Below are 23,675 nucleotides of genomic sequence, written 5' to 3' on the forward strand. Positions count from 1 at the left end.
CAAAATATGTAATAATATCTATTTTATTGAGCAAGATTATAATCTTAGACTACAATTAATTTTATAACTAAATTTTGTCCTTAAAAAAAAAAATAAATAAATAAAATAAAATAAACAACGAAATCGGGAAAAGATTTTGTGGTGGAAACCCCATCTGATCAGGAGTTCCTATTTGATTAGTTTATTTTGGGTTGAAAGTGCGTGAAAAGAGAGACGCACATATAATGTTGTCCTCTTCTTCTCACTGCAATGTGGCACAGCCATTCGTCTGGTCTCGTCTACCTCCACGTTGGGCTTTCCTGCAACCTCTCGTTTTCTCAGCCTTCAATTTCAGAAAAGCAAGACAACTTTAAGCACCACATTGATTTATAAAAAGGCAAAAGTCGTTTATGATTTCTTAATTTCTTTGTCTAAATTGTCGGGTAATACATCGATCTACAAATGACTAAAATAAATATTAAGCAAAGCAACATCTTTGAAACTAAAATTGAAACCGTGACACCAAAATACAAGAATGCCATTCCATCAAAAAACATCATTCACATTAAAGCGGCAGCCAATCGCAGCCAGCGGTGACAATGAAAAACACTACCTTCTACAACCATCTCCTCCCTCACGTTCTTAATTATTTGTCTTCCATAGATACATGACAGCACGCTTGCTCAGCCAGAAGCGGGATATGCTTTTTGGCACAATCATCTACTCATACAATCACAACATTGATACACATGATAGGGTATTTATACACGACAAGCACTTCAAACGAGATATCAAACCTTTCCATCCTCAATCCTTGCCAGTTGAAGGGTGTCTTAGCGCACCAGGTGGTGCTGCTGGCATTGGGAACCGTGAGTCTCCAACGTTTGGGGTCTGCACATAGGGGCTCTAGCACGTCCAATTGTTTCAAAAGCAAAAGAGAGGATAATTAGGTGATACAGATTAAGACGAGAGTGGATGCACAAGGGTTTTCATCTTAAAGAATTAAGTTAATTGACACCATCTTTGACAAAATTATGATATTGTGTGTTCAATCATATGATCTAAAATCATCATCATTTTCAATTTGTTTATTGTGTGTTCAATCATGATCTAAAATCACCGTCATTTTCAATTTGTTTAGCTTTGGCAATCATTATGTTCCTAATAAACAAAAAGCTCTTTGTTTCTTGTTGTAGTCTCCATGACTTCAGAGCATAGAGTCCTTTTTTTTTTTTTTTTTTTTTTTTTTTTTTTGGTATGATACACAGAGTGGGTTTTAAACCCACAGTAGTCTAACCCTCCATCTTGATCTTGCAAAAGGAGGAGATGTCATTTGAGCTAGAACTCATTGGCATAGAGTCTATATTTTCTACCATAGAGAGCTTATCAATTGCCTGAGTTCAATTTCTTTTTCTCTTGGTAGTCTCATTAAGAAACAAATTGGACAGCTATCTACTAAAATAACAGAAGTTTATGCACCAAGAATTCTGCCTACTTGATGGGGAGCAACATCAGATTCTGTAATCTTCAAAATTCCTGAGATTCTATCCTCTTGATTTTGCATCAGTTAACCTTGATTATAACTTCTCATTTATTTGTTTTCTCATATGCTACACAAGTTAACATCCTCTGATATTCAAAAGTTGAAAAGATATTTCATGAAATTATACAAGAAAAACCATAGAAATATATATATATATATATATTTTTTTTCCATAGTTACTATAAGTCAGTCTTATTTGGCGCTGAGCCTAAATTGTATTGTATCATTAAAAAAATTTGAATGAGCTTAGTTGTGGGAGAAAGAAAGATACCGGTGATGATATTGTGGAATAAGATGACTCTTCAGCATTTGAAGATTTTGGTGATGTACTGGGAGAAGTAGCATCACAACCTGTTTCGCTTCCATTCAATTTATGTACTGTACCAGGTGGCACATTTTCACTCTCATTCCCATTGGTTAATTTAACCCTCTATAAATGATACCACAGCTTCTGTTAGCCATCTAATATAAGAATTTTGATAATAACCACATGAAATTATGGAAAAAAAGGCACCACAAAAAAATACCTGGAAGATTTTACCAAGAGTTTTCAACCCCTTAGCTCGTGCACGGAGCTCCTCCTTCTTGGCAATGCTGTCTTGAAGAACCTAAGATAAAAAATGTACAGATTACACAAAACAAACTTCGACCCAGCATCTCGGTGTCAGCCAACTGCCAAAAATAACAAGGATAGAAAAACAACCATCTGACAAACGCGGGAAAGAGTGGCCTCAATATCAGCTACATTCAGCTTCCACAGGGAATCAATCATCAATTTTTTGTGTGACTGTAAGTATTCTTCAAGCTCTTCCTCAGAATAGTTTCCTTCTGCACTGAGTTGCTTTTTCATGTCCTCCTGCAGCTGAATTAAAGCAATTGCACCTAGAGCCACCAGCAAGAAACAACAATTCATCAGCATATACAAATATTTCCCTAGGTATAGTGATCCTAATGCACAATCAAGCACGTACACACAGACTAATAGAATTACCAAGGCATTCTAACAAGGCCCAGATGTAGGGTTTTTCAAGAACAAATAGTAATCATAAGTAAAAATAATGCTAATCTAATGGTTCAACCTTTAGCCTATGTCCACAGAAGGAAAATTTAATTGATTTCAATTGATCAACTAATATATTTCCGAAAAGTCGAAAAACTAAGTGATTGGGGTTTTGTGAAATCTTCTAAAATATTAATGGGTAAAAGGATTGGAGTTGGTTGAATGTATTTACCAAAATAACCTAATCCTTTTTTACTAAGACCCGCATAGAAATATGCTATGGATTGGGCCACATACATTCAGGTCAGATTAGATTTGCCCAGGCTCCCCAGTGAGTATGACAGAAGGATCAAGTCAAAGGATAGAACTCAAGACACCATCACACGACATTTAGACATGGCTATTGGCTATAAAAGCCAGCAATATATACTAACCTGTTGCTGCTGTTACTTGGGACTTAATAAAATGCCCTTTGTTTCTAAACCATTCAGCAATAAATGGCACACCCAAATATATAGCTTTCTTCCCTAGCTCTTTAGCTCCCTGCCTTGCATATATATAGCCAATTGTACTCAACATATCAACACCATAAGCTGTAGGAAACAGAAAATACAATGAATCAGGAAGAACCCTTTTTAGTTGTAACAAAAAAGATTAAAAAAATGCTATATAACAATTTGTAGAAACCAGACAACAAAATGAATCAGAAAGAACCCTATGCAATTGCATCAATAAAGATATAAAAATTAAATACAATGAACAAGGAAGTATATCCTCAAATTGATCTTATCCATATGTACCCTATGCCAATGCGAGAATCGCTTGCTGATATTAAAAGCTTGCAGAAAAACCTCCTTTCAAAGATAACCAACAGGCCAACAATCTAGCATATATATAGATTAATTATGCAGATACTCAAATACATGACAGATGTAATTTTTTTTAATGGCACCTCTTCGCCTTGCAAGTCCTAGGTGGAGGTTGAGGTCATGGATTCAAGACACGTTAGGTGCGTAACTTTAATATGTGTGTGTGTGTGTGTATATTCACAATGAATGCACACCTGACTTAACCTATGGATAAAATTACCCAATATACCTAGTTGACTTGCAAGTTATCAAATAGCATAATGTAGCATCATAAATAAAGACCAGCACTTGCACTAACAAAGTACCCATCAGAAGAATAAAGGCAAGGATTACCTGCATTGGATAGCCTTGTCACTTCAGCTTCAGCATGTCTGACAAACTCCACTTTGTCTTCTTCATATTTTTTTAGTCGATCTTTCAGTATTTGTGCAAGCTTTTCTTCTCTTTCCTTCTGAACAACCTATAGAAATGAAAATTTTGGGAAAATAATCCAAATGAAGATCAGGCTTTGTAATTTGCATATCTAAAATTGAACAGCCATAAAACAAACAGCTCTTTAAGTGTTTTTTTCTTTGGGGGGAAGGGGGGGGGGTGTTATGGGGGTAGAAAATTCACACACACATTGGACCAGGACCCATGACCTCACCAACAACCCCTGATAAATTACCAGTTATCCCAAATTTTTTTTTTTTTTTTTAAACCAAATGGTGAATTTAATCATTTAATCTAACATTCCCTTCCTTCACATGTGGGCCTAAACTTCCCTTATTAAGTGGGGCTCAACATATGAAAATTTTTTATAATGGGAGGTAAGGTGGAGATAGGATTTAAACCTAGGACCTTTTGCTCTAATACCACGATAAATTAAAGGTTGTCCCAAAAGTTTAAGTTGTTAGAAAATGGTAAATTTAATCATTTAATCTAACAACACCCGTTATAATGAAGGGTGCAAGTGTTGTATGGTAGAAGGCCCCTCGGCCTCTAGATGTACAAATTTCAAGAAACCAAATGAAAACCTTCAATGAACATATATCATATACCAACACATAAGGGAAACAAGGGTTCCAAACATTTTACTTTTTAGGAAGTTTTTTTTGGGTGGGGGTGGGGTTGAACCTTTTAGGAGACATATTGCATTATTCTCCACAAAACTGTTACTCTAATGCAAACATCAAAGAAAGTTGTCAGCTCTAAAATGTTCCCCAGGCATGTGATTACACATACACATTAATTAAAGGAGAACATACAAGGAAAGGAATCATGTAACTGCATGTCTCTAAACCAATTACCATTTAACAAAAACTAAATGAAAAAACACATTGAAGAAAGAAAAAAAATATTAAAACTTATATATATATATATATATATATTCATGCCACCAATCTGATAGAGTTCTTTTACAGAAATCTAAAAGGTACAAAATTGAGAATTCCAATACTATCCAACAGACATTAAAGGACTTTAATAGGAGAAAATTGCCTTACTTTATTACCCGATGAGGACAAGGAAGAGCTCAAGGAAAAAAAAAAGATTAAATATACAAAGATTCAAGAATTGTGGTCTAGTTTTGATGTCGGACCTTCTTAGCACCTTTGATAGGTCATTTTAGTTATTAGTATCGAGTCTTTTAGGTTGAGAAGCTGTTGGATCAATTTTAATTAAGTTCTATTAGAATAAGGGCAATTTGGTAATTTCCAGAAATTTGGAATGGGCTGTCCTTGGCAGTATCAAAGGCCCTTGAGTCTTATTTTATGTTTACGTATTATTAAGCCTTTTATTTAATTATTATTAGTATTCCTATTAATTCTAGGAATAGGTTATTTAGAGTCCAAGCCCTACTAGGAAAAGGATAACTATAGCCTCTATATAAAGGCTCTTTTGTAGTCATGTTATTTCATAATATATTGTGATTGATTAATAAAATTCAGCAGCTTATTTTAAGCTTAGGTGTGATGCTTAGGAAGACCTAGGTGCGATTGCCTAGTGTTTTATTTATGTTATTTTCTGTTTATCCCCTGTTTCAGCCCCAAACAGCAGTCAACATTCATTCTTTGCTAACCTAAACTCTAAAACATCAATACTTATTCAAGAATTCATCAAGAAACCTAGTATAGTGCTGAACTTCTTAACGGTTCTGCATCATTACCCCAACCAAACCCATGTCTTTCTTCTCTATCCTTTTTTATGTTAAGTAGCAATTAGCATAATCCCCAAAAGGAACAAGAAGATGCTAGAAGAGGACAATAATTATTGGGATCATCAATGCATGGCAGCATTACTACCTGTATAGGGACATAATGGCATATGTTTGCTGCTACAGCAACCTCAATTGGGTATTGGTTCAAATCCTCAGGGTGTTTTATTAAAGAGAGAAACCCAGCCTTACGATTCACCACAAGTCCAACTTCAAGAACACCCAAAGGAATCCATTATATGGACAATGGAGACCACAAAGGAGAAAACTGAGCATAAGGTTAATCATTTTAATGTTACTACTATAGATAAATTCAAGAAGGAATTCAAGTTGAAAATTCCTCTAGTCATTGATTTCATCATTCAGATAAATTTAATAATAGGGTGGGAAAGAAAACTTTATCATCCTTAATGTTTCTGACTGTGATTGAAGAGTTGGTGCAATTTTCAAGTTTGAAGGTTCTTATACCCTAAACAATTTAAAAATCGAGGTCTAGTTTTTTTTTTTTTTTTCCAAATGAGGGAGAATGATGCAGCTATGAAAGATTGATGATTTGATATTACTTTGCAAATTTGCCCATTCAAGAATTATTTTATGGAGTCTACATGTGAAGTCCAATTGAAGTAAAAGTTGTTTGGTTTTAAAGGTGTATGAGTCTTTTAGGGTTAAAACAGTTTTTTATTTGGGTTTTTATTATTAGTATGATCAGTATTGTAGTCAAGGGCAAATCAGTAATCTCAAAAATTATTGAGAATTATAGATATCATGATCGTTTAATTGAGTCTAGGATTGTCTACAAGACCTTAGGTTTTATTTTCTTTTGAGTCCAAATTAGTCTTTTATCAGGTTTTAGTATACTAGTTAAATTAACAGCCCTAATACTACTAGTACAAAAAAGTGTATCATACCTATTTGTGTTCAATGTATTCAAAGAGAAGTTGATTAATAAAATTATTGAGAGTTTTGAACATAGAAGCATGTTGGTGTTTGTGTGTTCCTTCCTCCATTTCTCCTTTCTTTTCTTCTTCTTCTTCTCTTTCTTGTGTGATTGTTCACAGTACTGTACAGCCCCTGAACACAATAAAAACCTCTCTTTTTCTTCTTCCTTACAAACCCAAATCAGGCCTTTTCTTTTACCCATTAAAACTGTAAACCCCACACACTTTCTTCTTCCAAATAGCCTCAAATAACTCGTCAAACCACCTTATTTCAACATCTCTAAATCCTATTTCCATATATCCTCCTAATCCTAATCCCATTACAACCACACCTAGACAAATTCTCCCAATATATCCTACATCAACTACCCTTGAATAACATAAAATATACCATATTAATACCACCATATGGTGTAAATGAATAGTACTTAAGCTTTTTTCCCCTCTCCAGATCTTATCCTGCATCAATCACCTTCGTGATGCATAACTAATGGGGTTGATCACAAGCACAAAACAAATTTAACCATATTTTATTCATAGATTTATGTCAAACACCATCAGTTTTGAAAGTAAATCACTGTTACTAGCTTTCAAACTCTCTTTCCCTTCTTTTTGTTAAACCATTTTCAAGCCAGTTGCTATTATAGACCCAACTTTATGTTTCTGAAAGAGTAACAAGATCTTAGAAACAGGCACAAAATAGAAAAGAAGTGCATAAAGTCCTGTAAAAAAATGTTAAAGAGTTTTAGTATCAAACTGTTCACAAGCACAAGATCTTAGTGAAATCATACTCTCATTTTCTCTTGCAATTTTTTAGTATCTAACTGTTCCCCTTCCGTGAATATGTCTTGTGAAGCCATTGATGCCATGGCAAGCTGACCTATGTATTCCTCAAAAAGCTCACTGCCAAAAAGCATTGCAAAGATTGCAGCAGGATCGATAATTGTATCGCTGCAATAAGAAGGAAGCATGCAATTCATATCAGAAAAATATATATATAATAAATTTTGACAAGAACTTCTATTAAAATCTACGTGTATATCGTACAAAGAGTCAGACACCCTATCAACCTTGAAATTTATCTATTAATAAATTAAGAACAAGAAACTAACGTTGAGATTCCTGATTTCCCGTAGGTGTCATACGCTTGCCGTTGGCTGGGATCACTCAGGACTTGGTATGCCTCACCCAATACCTGAATCCAAATAAATGAGATACAAAATATAACTAATGGTTCAAAATAATAACTAAACACATACTCAGATTGTAACAATTCCATTTCCTAATGTTCCTTATGAGAATCCATTTTGGATCAATATTACAGTTTTAGTTATTTGTTAATGAGCTTTAGTTCAAATGCTACTTCACAAATCAACTGTGGATGGGATTTGCTTGTAGAATGTTAAGCGAATTGAGAGGCCCGGCTACCTCAAATTAGTCAGAAAGTTTGTTCCCGGTTAATCTTTACTTCTGTTTTAGATCGTTATGGGTGGATTTCGCAGTTTTTTTATTGAATCAAAGTTGTTTCAATTGGTGGTTGAGGAAGGGGGGAACTTTTTCTCCCTTAAGATTTTTGAAAGGGGGAAGTATTTCATGCAATCAGTTTTTATGGGTAGGAATGCAGCACGATGGTTAATGCAAAGCTTGGAACACACGGTGATTGGGGTTAACCCCAAACATTTCTTCACGCTCAAGGAAGGAGACACTGCATACACAATGCAACGGGGCTCTAACTCATTTGGGCAATATTTGTTAGTAACAGAGTTAAAAGTTGGCGGGATGAGAAGCTCGATCATTATTCTGGCAGGCAAGGCACAACAAGGTTGGAGGGCCTTTGGAATTGAATTAAGGAGAATGTTGGATCCTTCTCATTATGCGTTGGGTGGTCCAAAAGCTTTACCGTCCAAGTCTAAGTTGGATTCAGAGATTCACCCTTCTCGGTCCTTTGTTCAAACGGTAAAAGCGACTGTACAAGTGAGGAAGCATTTGCACCAGCCCTCCATTAGAGAGACAGAGAAGATTCAAGTAGTGGAGAACACAATGCAGCCTCCGAGAGACGAAGCTGGGATTTAGGTGGTGCCTATTGAAGTTCCGGCAGTTAATGCTATACCGATTGCCGTGGGTGGTGTGGAGGGGAGTCACCGAGGTATTAATGGAGTTGCTAAGAGTAAGGAGAATATCCCGGAACAAAATAAATTCAGATTGACTAATTTGAATTTGAAAGATGTTGATTCTGGTAGGGAGCGTCAATTTAGGAGGTTTGGCTGGTTAGGGAAAGGTTTGATTGTGGAAGTAAATGAATTTGGTAAGAGGCGGGTATCTTGGCAACGTTATAGGGGTGATAAGCAAGCTGGAAAGTGGGTGGCATGTGAGGATAATTCTGCCCAGGCTGTTGTTAAGGGAATGGACAATGGACCTTCTGAGGCTCATGCACCTTGGTTGGGTAATGTTAAGGGTTGGCCAGGCCGACTGTTGACAAGCCCATTTGTTTTTGAGGCAGGTACATTCTCCAAGCAGTCCCAAAATAAACCCAGCCCAGGTATTACGGGCCCAATTGTTGACAATGGGAATTTAGAGTCAAGCTCCTCAGGCCCGAGCTCAATCTCGTCTGGTGCGAGTCATAAGGTACTCCCCGCGAGCTCGTTGGGTGATTCTCTACCACCAAGGGCGACGGCGATGGCTCCGACGGTCACCTTGGGCTCGAATTCCTCCATATCGGCACTGGAAGTTCCAGGTGGGAGTGGTTTTAGCAACCAGGTGAGCCCGAGCTGGCATACCCAGTCCCTAACCTTGCCGATATTGACAGCGGAAGTGGTCCAGGCTGCATGCGAGCTGGGTTCGTCTCCCTTAGATCCGATATGTTCATCGTTGGAGCCGGTGGGGATGAAGGTGCAGTCATCAGGGGATCCGATAGATATTCCAGTGGAGAAGTCGTCATCTCCGGCAGCGACGAAGGATGAGGATGAGGAATTGTTGGGTTCGGAGGTAAGGGTGACGATGCATGAGGCTTCTGATTGTAAAGTGGTATTTAGTTCTTCTCCCACTATTAGGGAATTGGTCAGTGATTTGGATAAATCATGGGGTAATTCCAAAGAGTGGATGCTACAATTGAGGGATGGTCGACAAATAGTGATTCCGCTATCTCTATATCGATCTCCAGAGAGTGTGTCGGATTGCTCAGTGTTGAGACTGTAACAGGTAATGATTCTTTTATCAATGAAGGTCAGATGGTTAGTTGGGCAGAGGACTGTGATGGGTTAGTTGATTCTTTGTCTATTGTTATTGAGGCAGAGGAGGAGTTGTGGGATTTTGATGAGAGGTCGATGACTTGGGAGTGTAGTGGCAAGCCTTTAGTTGTGGTTCCTTTGGCCACAGAAGTTCCTTTGGAGCTGAAGTGTAGTTCTGAGCTGGGGGTTGGGTGTAAGGAGTCGGTTGATGGTAATAATTTATCACAATGGGTAACAAATCGGATTAAGGCCTTTAGAAAATCAGTGGGCACTTCTTTGGAAGGTTTTGAGGAGCAAATTATGGGATTGTTGCTAGCTATAGAGGCCAAGAAAAAGAGTAAAAAGCTTAAAGCAGTAGATGATCAAATGAAGCAGGGCAAGTCGAGGCAGAAAGGTCAGCAGGAGTTGAAAAATTTATTGACCTCTATGAATGTCGAGGTTGGTTCAACGAAATCAAGGAATGTAAGTAAGGAGCGGGCTGTGGTGGTTCATCAATGAATTTGAAGATTATTTCTTGGAATGTTCGAGGGCTGAATGATAGGGATAAAAGGCTTCGGGTTCGTAGTATGGTTAGGAGATGGGGGCCAGATGTTATTTGTCTTCAAGAAACTAAAATGGAGTTGATAACTAGAGCTGTGATTCGCAGTTTGTGGAGGGGTCAACATGTTGATTGGTCTTATTTAGGCTCTTGTGGAGCTTCTGGAGGGGTGCTTCTGATGTGGGATACATGGGTTGTGAATAAAGTGGAGGAAGCTGTGGGGCGATTTCGGTTTCTTGTAGATTTACAAGTGTGTCAGATCAGTATGTCTGGGCGTTTTCTGGCGTTTATGATCCTAATTCTATGAGAGACAGAAGGTTATTATGGGAGGAATTAGTTGGTTTGAACAGTTGGTGGAATGTTCCATGGTGTATGGGTGGTGAATTTAATGTGGTAAGGTTTCCTTCCGAGCGCTCTAGTTCTACCTCTTTTACTGTTGCTATGCGGGAGTTTTCCAGTTTTATTTCTGAGCAAGGCCTCATTGATATTCCGCTGCAAGGGGGATCTTTCACTTGGTCTAATTCTCGTGAAGTTGTTTCGAAGGCTAGACTGGACAGATTTTTGTTTTCTGCAGATTGGGAGGATAAGTTTCCTTCTGTCTCTCAACAACGCTTGCCTAGGCTGTTATCTGATCACTTCCCGATTGTTCTTGAGGGGGGTTCATTTCAGAGAGGTAGGAGGCCGTTTAGATTTGAGAATATGTGGCTTAAAGATGAGGGTTTTGTGGAGAGGGTGCAATCTTGGTAGGATTCTTATAATGTACTAGGAGCTCCGAGTTTTGTTTTGGCCAATAAATTGAAGCTCTTGAAAAATGATTTGGAGAAATGGAATGTGGAGGTTTTTGGAAATGTTGAAGATCAGGTGAGAAAATTGTGGCAAGAGCTTAGTGATTTAGAGATGATTAAGGATAGTCGAGCTTTATTGGAGGAGGAAAGGATGGAGTTGGAGAGAGTTCGAGGTGAATTAGAAAAAGTTACTTTGATGGAGGAAATCTGTTGGAGGTAGAAGTCTAGAGTCCTTTGTATTAGAGAAGGAGACAGGAATACCAGATTCTTTCATCGTATAGCTAACTCACACAGAAGATTTAATTCCATTGATAGGCTTATGGTGGATGGAGAATTGTCTTCAGATCCAGAGGCTATAGCAGGTTGTATTTCTCATTTTTATAGGCAGCTATATGCTGAAACGGTGACTCATAGACCTTTATTAGATGATGTGGAGTTCTCTTGTATCTCGAAGGAAGATGTACGTTGGCTAGATAGGCCATTTGATGAGGAGGAGGTGTTTGGGGTGATTAGTGATTTTAAGGGTGATAAGGCTCCTGGTCCGGATGGCTTTTCTATGGTGTTCTTTCAGGCTTGCTGGTGTTTTTTGAAGGCTGAAAATATGGCAGTGTTTCAAAATTTTCATACTCAGGTTGTGTTTGAGAAGAGCCTTAATGCTTCTTTCTTGCTCTTATTCCCAAAAAGGTGGATGCTGTGGAGATCAAGGATTTTCGGCCTATTAGCTTAGTTGGTGGGATTTATAAGATTATTTCTAAGGTGTTGGCCAATCGTCTTAGAAGGGTGGCTCATGGGCTTATTTCAGATTCTCAGAATGCATTTGTGAAAGGTAGACAGATATTGGACTTTTTTTTAATTGCTTCAGAATGTATTGATAGTAGATTGAAGTCAGGTGTTCCACGAGTGTTGTGTAAGTTGGATGTGGAGAAGGCTTATGACCATGTGAGTTGGGGTTTTTTAATGTATATGCTTCAGCGATGTGGGTTTTCAAAGAAATTAAGAAAATGGATAATGTGTTGCATCTCTATTGTTAAATTCTCCATTCTGATCAATGATAGTCCTTCTGATTTCTTTGGTAGTTCTAGGGAGATTTAGCAAGGGGGACCCCTTGTCTCCGTTGCTATTTGATATTGTTATGGAGGGATTGAGTCGTATGTTAGATGTGGCTGCTACTAATAGTCAATTCTCAGGCTTCTCTATAGGTAATACGGCTGGTAACTCGATGATGGTGTCTCATCTTTTATTTGCTGATGACACTCTTATTTTTTGTGATGCTGATCCTACGCAAATACTAGTTTGAGAGCAATTCTGGCCAGATTTGAGGAGGTCTCAGGTTTAAGGATTAATTTGGGGACATCTGAGTTGGTTCCTATAGGGGTGGTGCACAATATGGATGTTCTGGTGGGGATGTTGGGTTGTCGGCAATCCTCTCTTCCATTGAGATATTTGGGGCTACCATTAGGAGCTAAATTTAAGGAGTTGTCAGTTTGGAATCCTATTTTGGAGAAGATGGAAAGGAAATTAGCAGGGTGGAAGAGGTTGTATCTATCTAAGGGGGGTAAGGTAACTCTTATTAAAAGTACTCTTTCCTCCTTACCTACATACTTCCTTTCCCTTCTGCCTTTACCTGGGAAGGTGGCTAATCGTATGGAGAAGTTACAGCGAGGCTTTCTGTGGAGTAGTATTAATGGTGAACCTAAATTACACCTAGTCAGTTGGGCTCAGGTTTGTAAGCCGCTGCAGGTTGGAGGGTTGGGTATTAGACGATTGAGGAGTTTTAATTCTGCCTTGTTAGGAAAATGGTTATAGAGGTATGGCATGGAGACCGAAGCTCTATGGAGGAGGGTTATTGAGGTGAAATATGGGAATGATTGGGGTGGTTGGTGCACGAAAAAGGTGACCAGTGCTTATGGTGCTAGTTTGTGGAGACATATTAGGAGTGGTTGGATGAGTTTTTCTAAGCACCTTTTGTATGATGTGGGGGAGGGTACTAGAGTGAAGTTTTGGAAGCATGTGTGGTGTGGTGATTGTACTCTCCAAGAGGCTTTTCCGGAACTTTATTGTATTAGTAGGACAAAGGATTCTTCAGTAGCGGAGGTTATGTGTTGTATTGGTGGGAGGATTCATTGGGATGCTAAATTCCGTCGTCCTCCACAGGACTGGGAACAAGAATCCTTTGATTTGTTTATGGATATGGTCTACTCTACGACGGTACGGGGATTGGGTCCTGATTGGGTTTGTTGGAAGCCAGCAAGGAGTAGAGGTTTTGAGGTTAGAGGATTCTATCTTTCTTTCTACCCTCCTACCATCTTATCCTTCCCTTGGAAAATGATTTGGAAATCGAAGGTTCCTCCAAGGGTAGCTTTCTTTTCATGGTCTGCTTCCTTAGGTAAGATTTTAACAACAGATAACCTTTGCAAACGACGTGTGCTAGTTCTTGATTGGTGCTATATGTGTAAGAAGTGTGGGGAGTCAATTGATCATCTTCTTCTTCATTGCCCCATTGCTTGTGAGTTGTGGTCGTTGGTGTTTTGTTTGTTTGGAATTCATTGGGTTATGCCTCAGAAGGTTATGCCTCAGAAGGTTATTGAGTTGTTTGAGTCTTGGCAGGGTAAGTTTGGACGGCATAGAAATATAGAGTTGTGGAGAATTGTGCCTCATTGCTTGTTATGGTGTATTTGGTGCGAAAGAAAAGCTAGAAGTTTTGAGGGATGTGAACGCTCTATGTTAGAGATTAAGTCTCTTTTTTTACACACTCTCTTAGATTGGAGTGTGGTCTTTTGTCATTTTTCTTGTTCTTCCCTTCTTGTTTTACTTGATCGTTGTAATCTTGGTTATTGATTTATGCCCCCATAGTACATTCCCAATGTACTCGGGTTGGCTGTTTTTGTTTTTTAATAAAATTTTTGTTGCTTATCAAAAAAAATAATAATAATGTAACTCTTTTAAACTTTAGTCATATGAAGATTGAGAAAGTCCAATTGAGCTAAACAAACTCCAAAGGTCCAAGGCCTAATATAGCATTCTTACCAAACTTTAAGTTTTTCTTTTTATATACACATAAGCATGGAACCTAAAGAAATGCATGTATTGACAGTCCCAAATGCCAAGAAGTTGAATGACATTTCCCAAGATGCTAACAAATATTTAAAATTAATTTCTGTGATTAAGGAGACATTAAGTTGTAGCATTCCACAACCATGGTAGAGACCTAAAACACACCCTAAACTTTACACAAGCATAAAAACAAGGTCTCAATTCCAAATTTTCATATTCTCTTCCCATGATAGTTGAAAACACACATAGTAAATACCTAAAATTCTACAATACTTGACTGATGCTAAATTGAAGGCAATTTAAAATGCCTAGAGGCATTAATATATATATATAGACACGCATATACAAAATGGTGCTGTCTTGTTTGGCATAGAAAACATGAGCCAGGGCAGTTTGTTAGACATGCATCCACGAGCCAAGGCAGTCAAATTTGTGCTTTAGCTCGTGAGACGTAAGCCTAATTGGAATAAATTTTTCAATTCTCTTTGATTTCAAAATGTTGGGTGTACGTCTATGCACAATTCTCATATAAATTACTTAAGAATGATATATTGATAATCACTTTATTAATGGTAAGCATACTCTTAGCAGAAGTTTCAGAAATATGAAAAGTTAACATGATATATATATATATATATATAAGTCCAAATGATTTATACTAAATTAAGCAATGCTGATTATCTTTCTACTGATTTAACTTTACAAAATTGTTTCTCAAAAAAAAAAAAACTTTACAAAATTCAAATTAAAAGTCTCACACAGTATTATTATCTTTTGAGGGATAAGGGGACCAACATGCATGATGATCTTAGGAGACTTTTTTTTAGTAACAATAACAACAACAAAATAAAAGATAATAATACTGTATTAAAAGGCTACAAAACTCATGTCCTTAACTACCAACCATACAAGTAGGGGGAAGAAATCAAGACTATTCATTTAAGTGACAATCTTTATGCTAAAATAGATTTATATTAGTGTATGCTCTTGATTTTTATAGTTAATTTGTTCATCTATTTAAAACCAGACTCTTGATTTCAGAGAGGTTGAGCTTATGATTGTCCGATGGTGCAGACCAAAAAAAGTAACTTGGCTTATTTGGAGAGCTTGGCATAACTAACATTAGGTCAGTGACAACACCAAGTTGTACCAAAATATGTTTAAACTTCACTATAGTATTCTCTTGATTTCAATAGTTAATTTATTTGTTTCTTTAAAAGTAGACTTGATCTCAGCAAGGTTGAGCTTATGATTGTTTGATGGTGCTGACTAAACGAAAGTAACTCAGCTTATTTTACAGAGGTTGGCATAACTAACATTAGGTCAATGCCAACACCAAGATGTTCTAAAATATGTTTAAATTTCACTATGCTTGTTATATGAAAAGAGATAAAGATGGTTCTAATTGATGTACTTTGCTTTGTGGGATGATCATTGTCGAAGTTTGAAAGCCATAGCATTCAAACTCCACAACATAGTATGCTTTCTAGTTCTTGTTAATCTTTTTTTGTAAGTACAAAAAACATTCTAAAACGATGGTAACTCTCTCTCTCTCTCTCTCTCTCTCTCTCTCTCTCTCCCCCCCCCCCCCCTCCCCCCCCCCCCCCCCCCCCCCCCACACACACACACACCCTTTGGATCATGAACCCATGACCTTACCCTTCTTCCCCTTATTGGGATGAGAAAGTGCCAGTTCAGATAGAGATCATTGGTGAAATTTTCCCTCTACAGAACATTCATGTCATCAAATGATTTGGACCCTTTATTTTATTATATATCATTTTATTGGAGAAATGGGTATTTCAACACCCCCTCCTGCCATCTACCTGAATCAATACTTACAAATAATAAGAAGAAGAATTATTTGGATTGAAAGAAAGGAATAAAAGAAGAAACCGATATTGCTGAGGATCATTTGTTTGCTCAGGAGAGGCTGAGATTATGAATAAAAAGAACCGTGTTTGGTTCGATAAGAAATCATTGAATTTTGGAATCTGTTCAGACACAAGCTTTTGTTTCTTGCAGGCATAAGTAACACCACTTGCATCAAACATTTTTGATAAAATAAAATGTTCAATAATGAGTTAGTAAAATCTTGCCTGAAAATTTTGCGCTGCAAGAGGATCATTTGGGTTTTTATCAGGATGAACCTGTCGTGCCTGCAAGCAAGAAAGAAATATGATCCACAAGAGGTACAGAATCCATCCATTTCCAGCTAGTGATCTTTAACCGTTTAACATAGCATGTCATGACTCAATTATCCACAAGCACGCACGCACGCATGCATATAGAGCAAGTAATTCATGATGATATAATTAGTCTAGAGACTAGAGTCGCAGCATATGAAAACATCAGATAACACGCTCTTCCAACTGCATTTTTTTTGCAACTCTTATACACTTCAACAGTTATGGCCAAATTAATGAAAAGATCCCTATCAAGTAAATCGAACATTTTGAACGCATATACATTCCTTTTTCTGCTTTTTGAAACTTGCTGCTGACATATCAAACCATTTTACCAATCAAGCAAGGATGAAAAATTTCAGGCCAAGAAACAAAATAAAATAGAGTGAAAAAAGAAAAAAAGAAGAAGAAGAAGTTAATTAAGCTATTAAATTAAATTGCAGTGTTTCACAAGAAAATTAATGAGTCATTAGATCAGATAGTTTAACTGCTACTCCAAGTAATTAAGAAAGCTGGGAAAGAAAATACTTAAAGAACAAGACTTAAAAGGGGAAAGTCAACTCTGGGAAACGTTCAAGGAAAACAACTGAGAAATTTTTGGAATACGAAACACCATAGCAGCGTGGATCCATTAAACTATAAAAAAAAATTAAAAATCAAGATTACTTAGACAACCCTAAAAATTCTATCTGAGAAAAATCGCCGATCGGTAAAAAAGAAATTGGCAAGTGTAAATTGAAATAGCATTACAAAATATGTTAACACTGAAAAAAAGAAGAGGAAGAAGAAGAAAGGAAGAAATGATTTGACCTTAATGTAATAGGCCTTCTTGATTTCGGTCTCGGTAGCGGTTGGACTGACTCCAAGCACGTCGTAGTATTCTGTCTCCTTCACCATCTCCGACTTTCTCTCTTTTTTTTTTTCTTTTTTTTTTCTTCCGATCCGATCAGATCAGTTTTTGGCTATGGAGTATGGACTAGTATCAAATTTAAATTTCAATTCAAATTTCTATCTGTGTCCTCTCAACTGAGGAACACGGAGTTTCACACAACCCGAACAGAACGTATCTGCGGATAATTTTATATTATTTAAAAATATATAGTAACTGAAAAAGATTTATAGAGAGAGAGAGAGAGAGAGAGCGACTGTGAGAATGCGAACAGGAGAAAAATAAATACGCTCCCTCTCACGCTTTTCACGTCCGTAATGTTTCTTTTCACTCCTACATACTTGTTTTTACTGCTGATAAAAAAAGACTTATTTTCTTGAGAAAAAAAGTTGAATTTGTTTAAAATTTTTGAATGGCTAAACTAGTACCGTACTACAAATTTTTAACAACAAAACGACCCGATTTTCAGGTGGTGTCATTATTAATAGGAATATATGTAATAATTCAAATTCTATAAAAAAAATTAAAATTAAAATAAGCTTTTTTATTATTATTATTATTATTTTTAGAGAGTTTCAACTTATGACGTCCACTTCTGATAATAGCTTATTATCTTTTTTGAGTGACTAATGATAGTTCATTATCTTTTTTGAGTGACTGATGATAGCTCATTATCATCAAACCAATATACTAATAAGTTTTTTGCAATAAAATAAGTTTTATCATCATTCATAAGAGCATCCACGTCGGTGGAGGCCTGGGGGTGTGCGCAGGTCGAATTGGGAGGGTAAAGACCAATCCAATCCAGCATTAGCAGGTTGGAAAAATTCCAATTTGCCATTAACCCACCGAAATCTAAATTCGATAGATTGGTTACAGATTTTGGCGGTTTCAACTTAACAAGTTGGGCGAGTTGACATTATTCTTTTGACAAACTAACCGAATTACAAAGTATACGAAGTTAAGAACCACTAAGAGTATTACACATGTAAAACTAACTCTATTATTAGAAACTAAATGACCTTTAGCTTTTCAATTTTATGCTACATGTCATTTTATATTTGTTTGCATCTTCAATGGATTGATTTGAGTTTGTAGGTATAGCTGGCTTTATATGTTGATGGTGTACTATAAATTTAACTCCAAACTCATCCAGGAGAGTCATCCAAGACAAGAATGGAAAAATGACCTCATGAAAAATGCCCGTCCAGATAAGGTCGTCCATCCAAGAAGTTGTTTGGACGACCTCCATACATCCCAAAGCATCTCTCTATATGCTTTGGACGACCTCCATGTTCTTATCACGAAACACAAATAAAAATCAAGTTCATTACTACAAAATGCTCCCAATGACAGTTATGGAAAATAAGACCAAAAAATATAACTTACATGACAGTTACAGCAGTTAACTCCGAATCTTTCAACCTCCACAAATGTGGGGGGGAGTTACAAGACAAGTAACTGCTTCCATAGCATTATATAAGCACTTATCCCTGACAAATAAAAGTAAGTTTTTTCCCTTTAACACAAGTCCTAGAAATTTGGAATTCTAGATCTCAAAGAGAGAAACTAACTTCATCGGAGGAAGATTTGTGGCCGGTCAACCCCGGTTTCCTTTGATTCTTTATTTTCCTTTTTTAGGCCCTCCAAATCATTCAAGTCTGAAACATCCAGTCTACTGATTTTCCGAACATCATCAGTTATCGCCGTCTGTGGGAACGTTCGATTGTCTTACAATTTGTCTTTCTACGACAAAAGGCTGAATGGTTCGGACCAGATCGAGGGCTACTAGCCTAGGCCATCAGGAGAGTAGGGATGCTTTAAGCAATCCTCATCGCGATTGTCAATCAGCCCTAGTCATGCAACAGTCCTCTGTTCAACACATGTAGTCCATGGCAGCCGCCATGGCGAAGTTAACCTGTCAAAATCAGGAATTGACCAGTGAGATTAATTTGAGGAAGCAATGCTAAGAGGGGTACACTGAAGGTCAAGCCCAAAATCAAGAAGATAGAGGAAATGGTGAACCTGAAAGCTAGTCAAGGGGTACCACGTCAAGAAGGGTGCCACATTTAGAGAAGGAAATGGACCAGATGGGGAAGGTTATGGAGGAGATAAAGGAGAACATGAGAAGGGCAAATCCAGTAGAGGATTTAGTCCACTGAACAGATTCCCCTTTCATGGCTTCTATCAACAATCACCCCTTGCCTCCGAAGTTCAAGATTCCTTCATTGGATTTGTACGATGGAACACGTGACCCATTTGATCATATTACTACTTTCAAGACTACCATGCACCTTTAAGGGGTCCCAAATGAGATTATGTGTAGAGTCTTCCCTACTACTCTAAAAGGACCGGCACGAGTGTGGTTCAGCAAAATACCCCCGAATACAGTGAGTTCTTTTGAAGAATTGAGTAAGTTATCTGTTAATAATTTCATCGGAGGGCAAAGGCACAAACGTTCTTCATCCAGCCTGTTAACCATGGAACAAGGAGAGAATGAAAGCCTACGGTCCTTTATCACTCGTTTCAACAGGGAAGCCCTGACCGTGGACGAGATGGATGATAAGCTACTCTTGGTGGCCTTCTATAATGGGGTTAATTCTGATTTATTCATCCATAAACTTTATGAGAAAGAGCCTCGATCCATGGCTAAACTCGTCCATTCGGCCCAAAACTTTATGAATGCAGAAAACGCAATCATAACTAAGAAGAGGAAGAGAGATGAAAGAATGGAAGCAAACCCCACACACCACTCCGAGCAAGGTCCCCATCCAAAGAAGGGACGAACGAAAGATAAGAAGGATCGAGATAACAAGAAGGTAGGCCCTTCGGCACAAAATCAACAATACACGCCATTGAACATGCCCTTTGAGCAAGTTCTCATGCAAATCAAGGATGATCCTTTCTTGAAGTGGTGGAGAAAATGAAGGGAAATCCCAACAAGCGCAATAGGAATAAGTATTTCCGCTTCCATAAAGACCATGGGCACGGCACGAACGAGTGTTTTGATTTAAAGCAGCAGATTGAAAATCTCATTAGACAGGGAAAATTAAGAAACTTCCTTCGACGAGACAATAAGGACGAGAAGTTAAAAGGAAAAGTAGAAAAGTCATCATCACGCCCTCCGCTTGGAGAAATAAGAGTTATCATAGGAAGAGATTCAATGGGGCAATCATCCAAGTCAAGGAAAACATACCTGAAGGTAGTACAGAACGTTCAACTCTCTAGACGATCGCCAAGGACGAAGAACACGGACAAACAAGCCATCACATTCACGGACGAGGATGCTGAAAGAATTCACCACCCTCATGACAACGCCATCGTCATCACTCTGCTCATTGCTAACTATACAACCAGGAGGGTGTTGGTGGACAATGGAAGTTCCGCAGACATTTTGTATTACCCTGCTTTTCAGCAAATGAGGGTAGGACGAGATATACTTCATCTAATGAATTCACCCTTAGTGGGTTTCGGAGGAATGAAAGTACAACTTGTAGGTACTGTTACATTACCTGTGGTGGTGGGGGCGTACCCACAACAGGTAACCAAGGACGTAAATTTCCTTGTGGTAGATTGTTCATCCTCCTGTAATGCTATAATCAAGAGACCAACTTTAAATAATTGGAAGGTAATCACATCTATTTACCACCAGTCAGTCAAGTTCCCTACGGGGTATGGAGTAGGACAAGTGCAGGGAAATCAGTTAGCAGCAAGAGAATGCTACCTGGCCATGTTGGCCATGGACGAATAGGTTCAAATGATGAACATTGAGGAAAGGAAAATTGTGGCAGAACCCACCGAAGTGTTGGAAGACATTCCCTTGGACGAGAATAACCCTGAAAGGTACACCAGGGTTGGAGCGGATTTGGGAAAGAAGACAAAGCAGGATCTCGTCCAGTTCTTAAAGAAAAGTATTGATGTGTTTGCTTAGAGTCATGAGGATATGTCGGGTATAGACCTTGGTGTCATTACCCACCATCTAAATGTGCATCCTTCCTCTAAGCCTGTACAACAGAAGAAAAGAGTGTTTGCTCCTGAAAGAGACAATGCCATTAAAGAAAAGGTTCAGAAGTTGATTGTGCAATGTTTATTCGAGAAGTTTATTATCCGGACTAGTTGGCCAATGTAGTAATGGTTAAGAAGGCAAACGGCAAATGGAGGATGTGTGTGGATTTTACTGATCTAAATAAGGATTGCCCTAAGGACAGCTATCCATTGCCATGAATTGATCAGTTGGTGGATTCTACTGCAGGTCATAAGTTACTAAGTTTTATGGATGCTTTCTCTGAATACAATAAGATAAAGATGGACGAGGCAGACCAAGAGAAGACATCCTTTATCACCAGTCAAGACTTGTTTTGTTACAAAGTAATGCCTTTTGGTCTGAAGAACGCAGGGGTAACATACCAAAGGTTGGTCAACCATATGTTTCATCCACAGATTGGACGGAATGTATAAGTCTATGTAGATGATATGCTGGTGAAGAGCCTGGACGAGGAGAAACACTTGGATGACTTGCAAGAAACCTTTGACACACTTAGGCAGTACAACATAAAGTTGAACCCTAGCAAATGCGCTTTCGGAGTTTCATTAGGAAAGTTCCTCGAATTCATGGTTTCACATAGAGGAATTGAGGTAAATTCTGATAAGATACAAGCGATACTAGATATGAAGCCTTCACGAAGCATTAAAGAAGTCCAGTCTCTTACTGGACGAATTGCTGCCCTTAACAGGTTTGTCTCTAAAACTACTGACAAATGTTTGCCATTTTTTAAGATTCTTAAAAAGGTATTTGCATGGACGGACGAGTGTCAAAAAGCTTTCTAAGACCTGAAGACATATCTCACTACGGCCCCCTTGTTGAGTCCGTCTATGTTAGGAGAGGAATTGTACTTGTACTTGGCAATGACTCCACATGCTGTAAGTTCAGTATTGATCAAAGAAGAAGGAAGGGTGCAGAAGCCAGTCTACTATACAAGCAGAGCACTCAGAGGAGTGAAAGGACGGTACCCACTGATAGAAAAATTGACCTTTGTACTAATAACAGCTTCTAGGAAGTTGAGACATTACTTCCAAGCTCATGTCATCAATGTCATGACGGACCATCCGCTCAAGAAGGCAATGAACAAGTTGGAAGTTACAGGACGACTAATCCAATGGGCTATCAAGCTCAATGAATTTGACATCAGGTACTAACCCAGATATGCAATAAAGGCTCAAGCCCTGGCAAACTTCATTGCAGAATTCACTTCGAGTTATGATGACTTAAGCGAGGTGGAAAATAGTAAGAAGTAGATCATCCGTGTGGACAGATCGTCTACACAACATGTAAGAGGAATAGGAGTTTTTTTACAATCTCCGGAATGAGATAAATTGAAGCACAAGGTTCGTCTGCAGTATCAAACAACTAACAATGAAGTTGAGTATGAAGCCCTTCTTAAAGGGCTGGAGTTGGCTAGGTCTGTGGAAGCAGAATTGATACTCGTCCTGGGAGACTTTCAGCTAGTCATGGGCCAAGTAAATGGGACATGTGAAGTCAAGGAAGAACGAATGAGGAAATACCTTAATATGGTGGCACGCCTTGTAAAGAAGTTTAAGGAAGCTGATTTCGTTCAAATCCTAAGAGAAGAGAACATGGAAGCAAATATTTTAGCGAAGGAAGTCTCAGCAAATGAAGCCATAGACGAGTTTGATAAAATTCAATACATGCCAAGCATAGATTTTCCAGAAGTACAGCAAATAGAAGGCGAAGGAAATTGGATGACTCCAATAGTATCATACTTGAAGGATGGAAAGCTTCTAGAGGGGAAAGACGAGGCCAGAAAGCTCAGGGTCAGATCAGCCAGGTACATCCTCATGGACGAGGTACTATACAAAAGAGGTTTTTCACAACCTCATCTGAGGTGTTTAGCCCCGGATGACGCAAATTATGTATTGAGGGAGGTTCATGAAGGAGCATGTGGCAACCACTCAGGAGCCAGTTCACTTGTCCACAAGGTCGTCCATGCAGGATACTACTGGCCAATTATCCAAGCTGATGCCAAGGAATATGTCAAGGTCTGCGATCAATGTCAACGATTCAGTAATGTCAATAGACAGTCCTCAGAGAATCTTACCCCAATGATGGCCCCATGGCCCTTTGCACAATGGGGATTAGATATCTTAGGTCCCTTTCCTCTTGGAACCAAACAAATGAAATTTTTTGTGGTGGGGATAGACTATTTCACCAAGTGGGTGGAAGTGGAACCCCTAGCAAAAATCACACAATAAAATGTCAAGAACTTTATCTGGAAGAATATTGTGTGCAGGTTTGGGGTGCCTAAAGTATTGATATCAGATAATGGACGACAATTCAATAATGCACTTTTCAAAGACTTATGCGAGCACTTCGGAATTCAGAATCATTACTCCTCACCCGCCCACCCTCAAGTAAACGGCTAAGCAGAAGTGGCAAACTGATCCTTGTTGAAAAT

The 23,675-nt window shown here is 38.2% G+C and overlaps 4 protein-coding genes across 4 annotated transcripts; 3 read left to right on the forward strand and 1 right to left on the reverse strand.

Annotated features, from left to right (window-relative positions):
- Positions 1–365: 365 nt before the first annotated feature.
- LOC115974755 (chaperone protein dnaJ 10-like) lies at positions 366–17,437 on the reverse strand. Its single transcript, XM_031095263.1, has 10 exons — positions 17,124–17,437; positions 16,227–16,286; positions 7,636–7,718; positions 7,315–7,474; positions 3,725–3,851; positions 2,957–3,115; positions 2,226–2,404; positions 2,050–2,130; positions 1,794–1,952; positions 366–885 (listed from the first exon to the last, which is right to left on the reverse strand). The coding sequence occupies exons 1-10, from the start codon at positions 17,208–17,210 to the stop codon at positions 787–789; spliced, it is 1,194 nt and encodes a 397-aa protein (XP_030951123.1). The 5' UTR covers positions 17,211–17,437; the 3' UTR covers positions 366–786.
- LOC115974757 lies at positions 8,905–11,245 on the forward strand. The gene has a single exon (XM_031095264.1). It carries the CDS (start codon positions 8,927–8,929, stop codon positions 9,716–9,718), a length of 792 nt encoding a protein of 263 aa, XP_030951124.1. The 5' UTR covers positions 8,905–8,926; the 3' UTR covers positions 9,719–11,245.
- A 2,688-nt stretch (positions 17,438–20,125) lies between the features above and the next one.
- Positions 20,126–20,953, forward strand: LOC115960206. Its single transcript, XM_031078984.1, has one exon. The coding sequence runs from the start codon at positions 20,126–20,128 to the stop codon at positions 20,951–20,953; it is 828 nt and encodes a 275-aa protein (XP_030934844.1).
- Positions 20,954–21,675: 722 nt separating this feature from the next.
- LOC115960214 lies at positions 21,676–23,472 on the forward strand. The gene is made up of 3 exons (XM_031078990.1): positions 21,676–21,935; positions 22,128–22,391; positions 22,662–23,472. Exons 1-3 carry the CDS (start codon positions 21,676–21,678, stop codon positions 23,470–23,472), a joined length of 1,335 nt encoding a protein of 444 aa, XP_030934850.1.
- The last annotated feature ends 203 nt before the right edge of the window (positions 23,473–23,675 follow it).

This window comes from Quercus lobata, chromosome 2 (genome assembly GCF_001633185.2).
Source record: "Quercus lobata isolate SW786 chromosome 2, ValleyOak3.0 Primary Assembly, whole genome shotgun sequence".
Classification (NCBI taxonomy): Eukaryota; Viridiplantae; Streptophyta; class Magnoliopsida; order Fagales; family Fagaceae; genus Quercus; species Quercus lobata.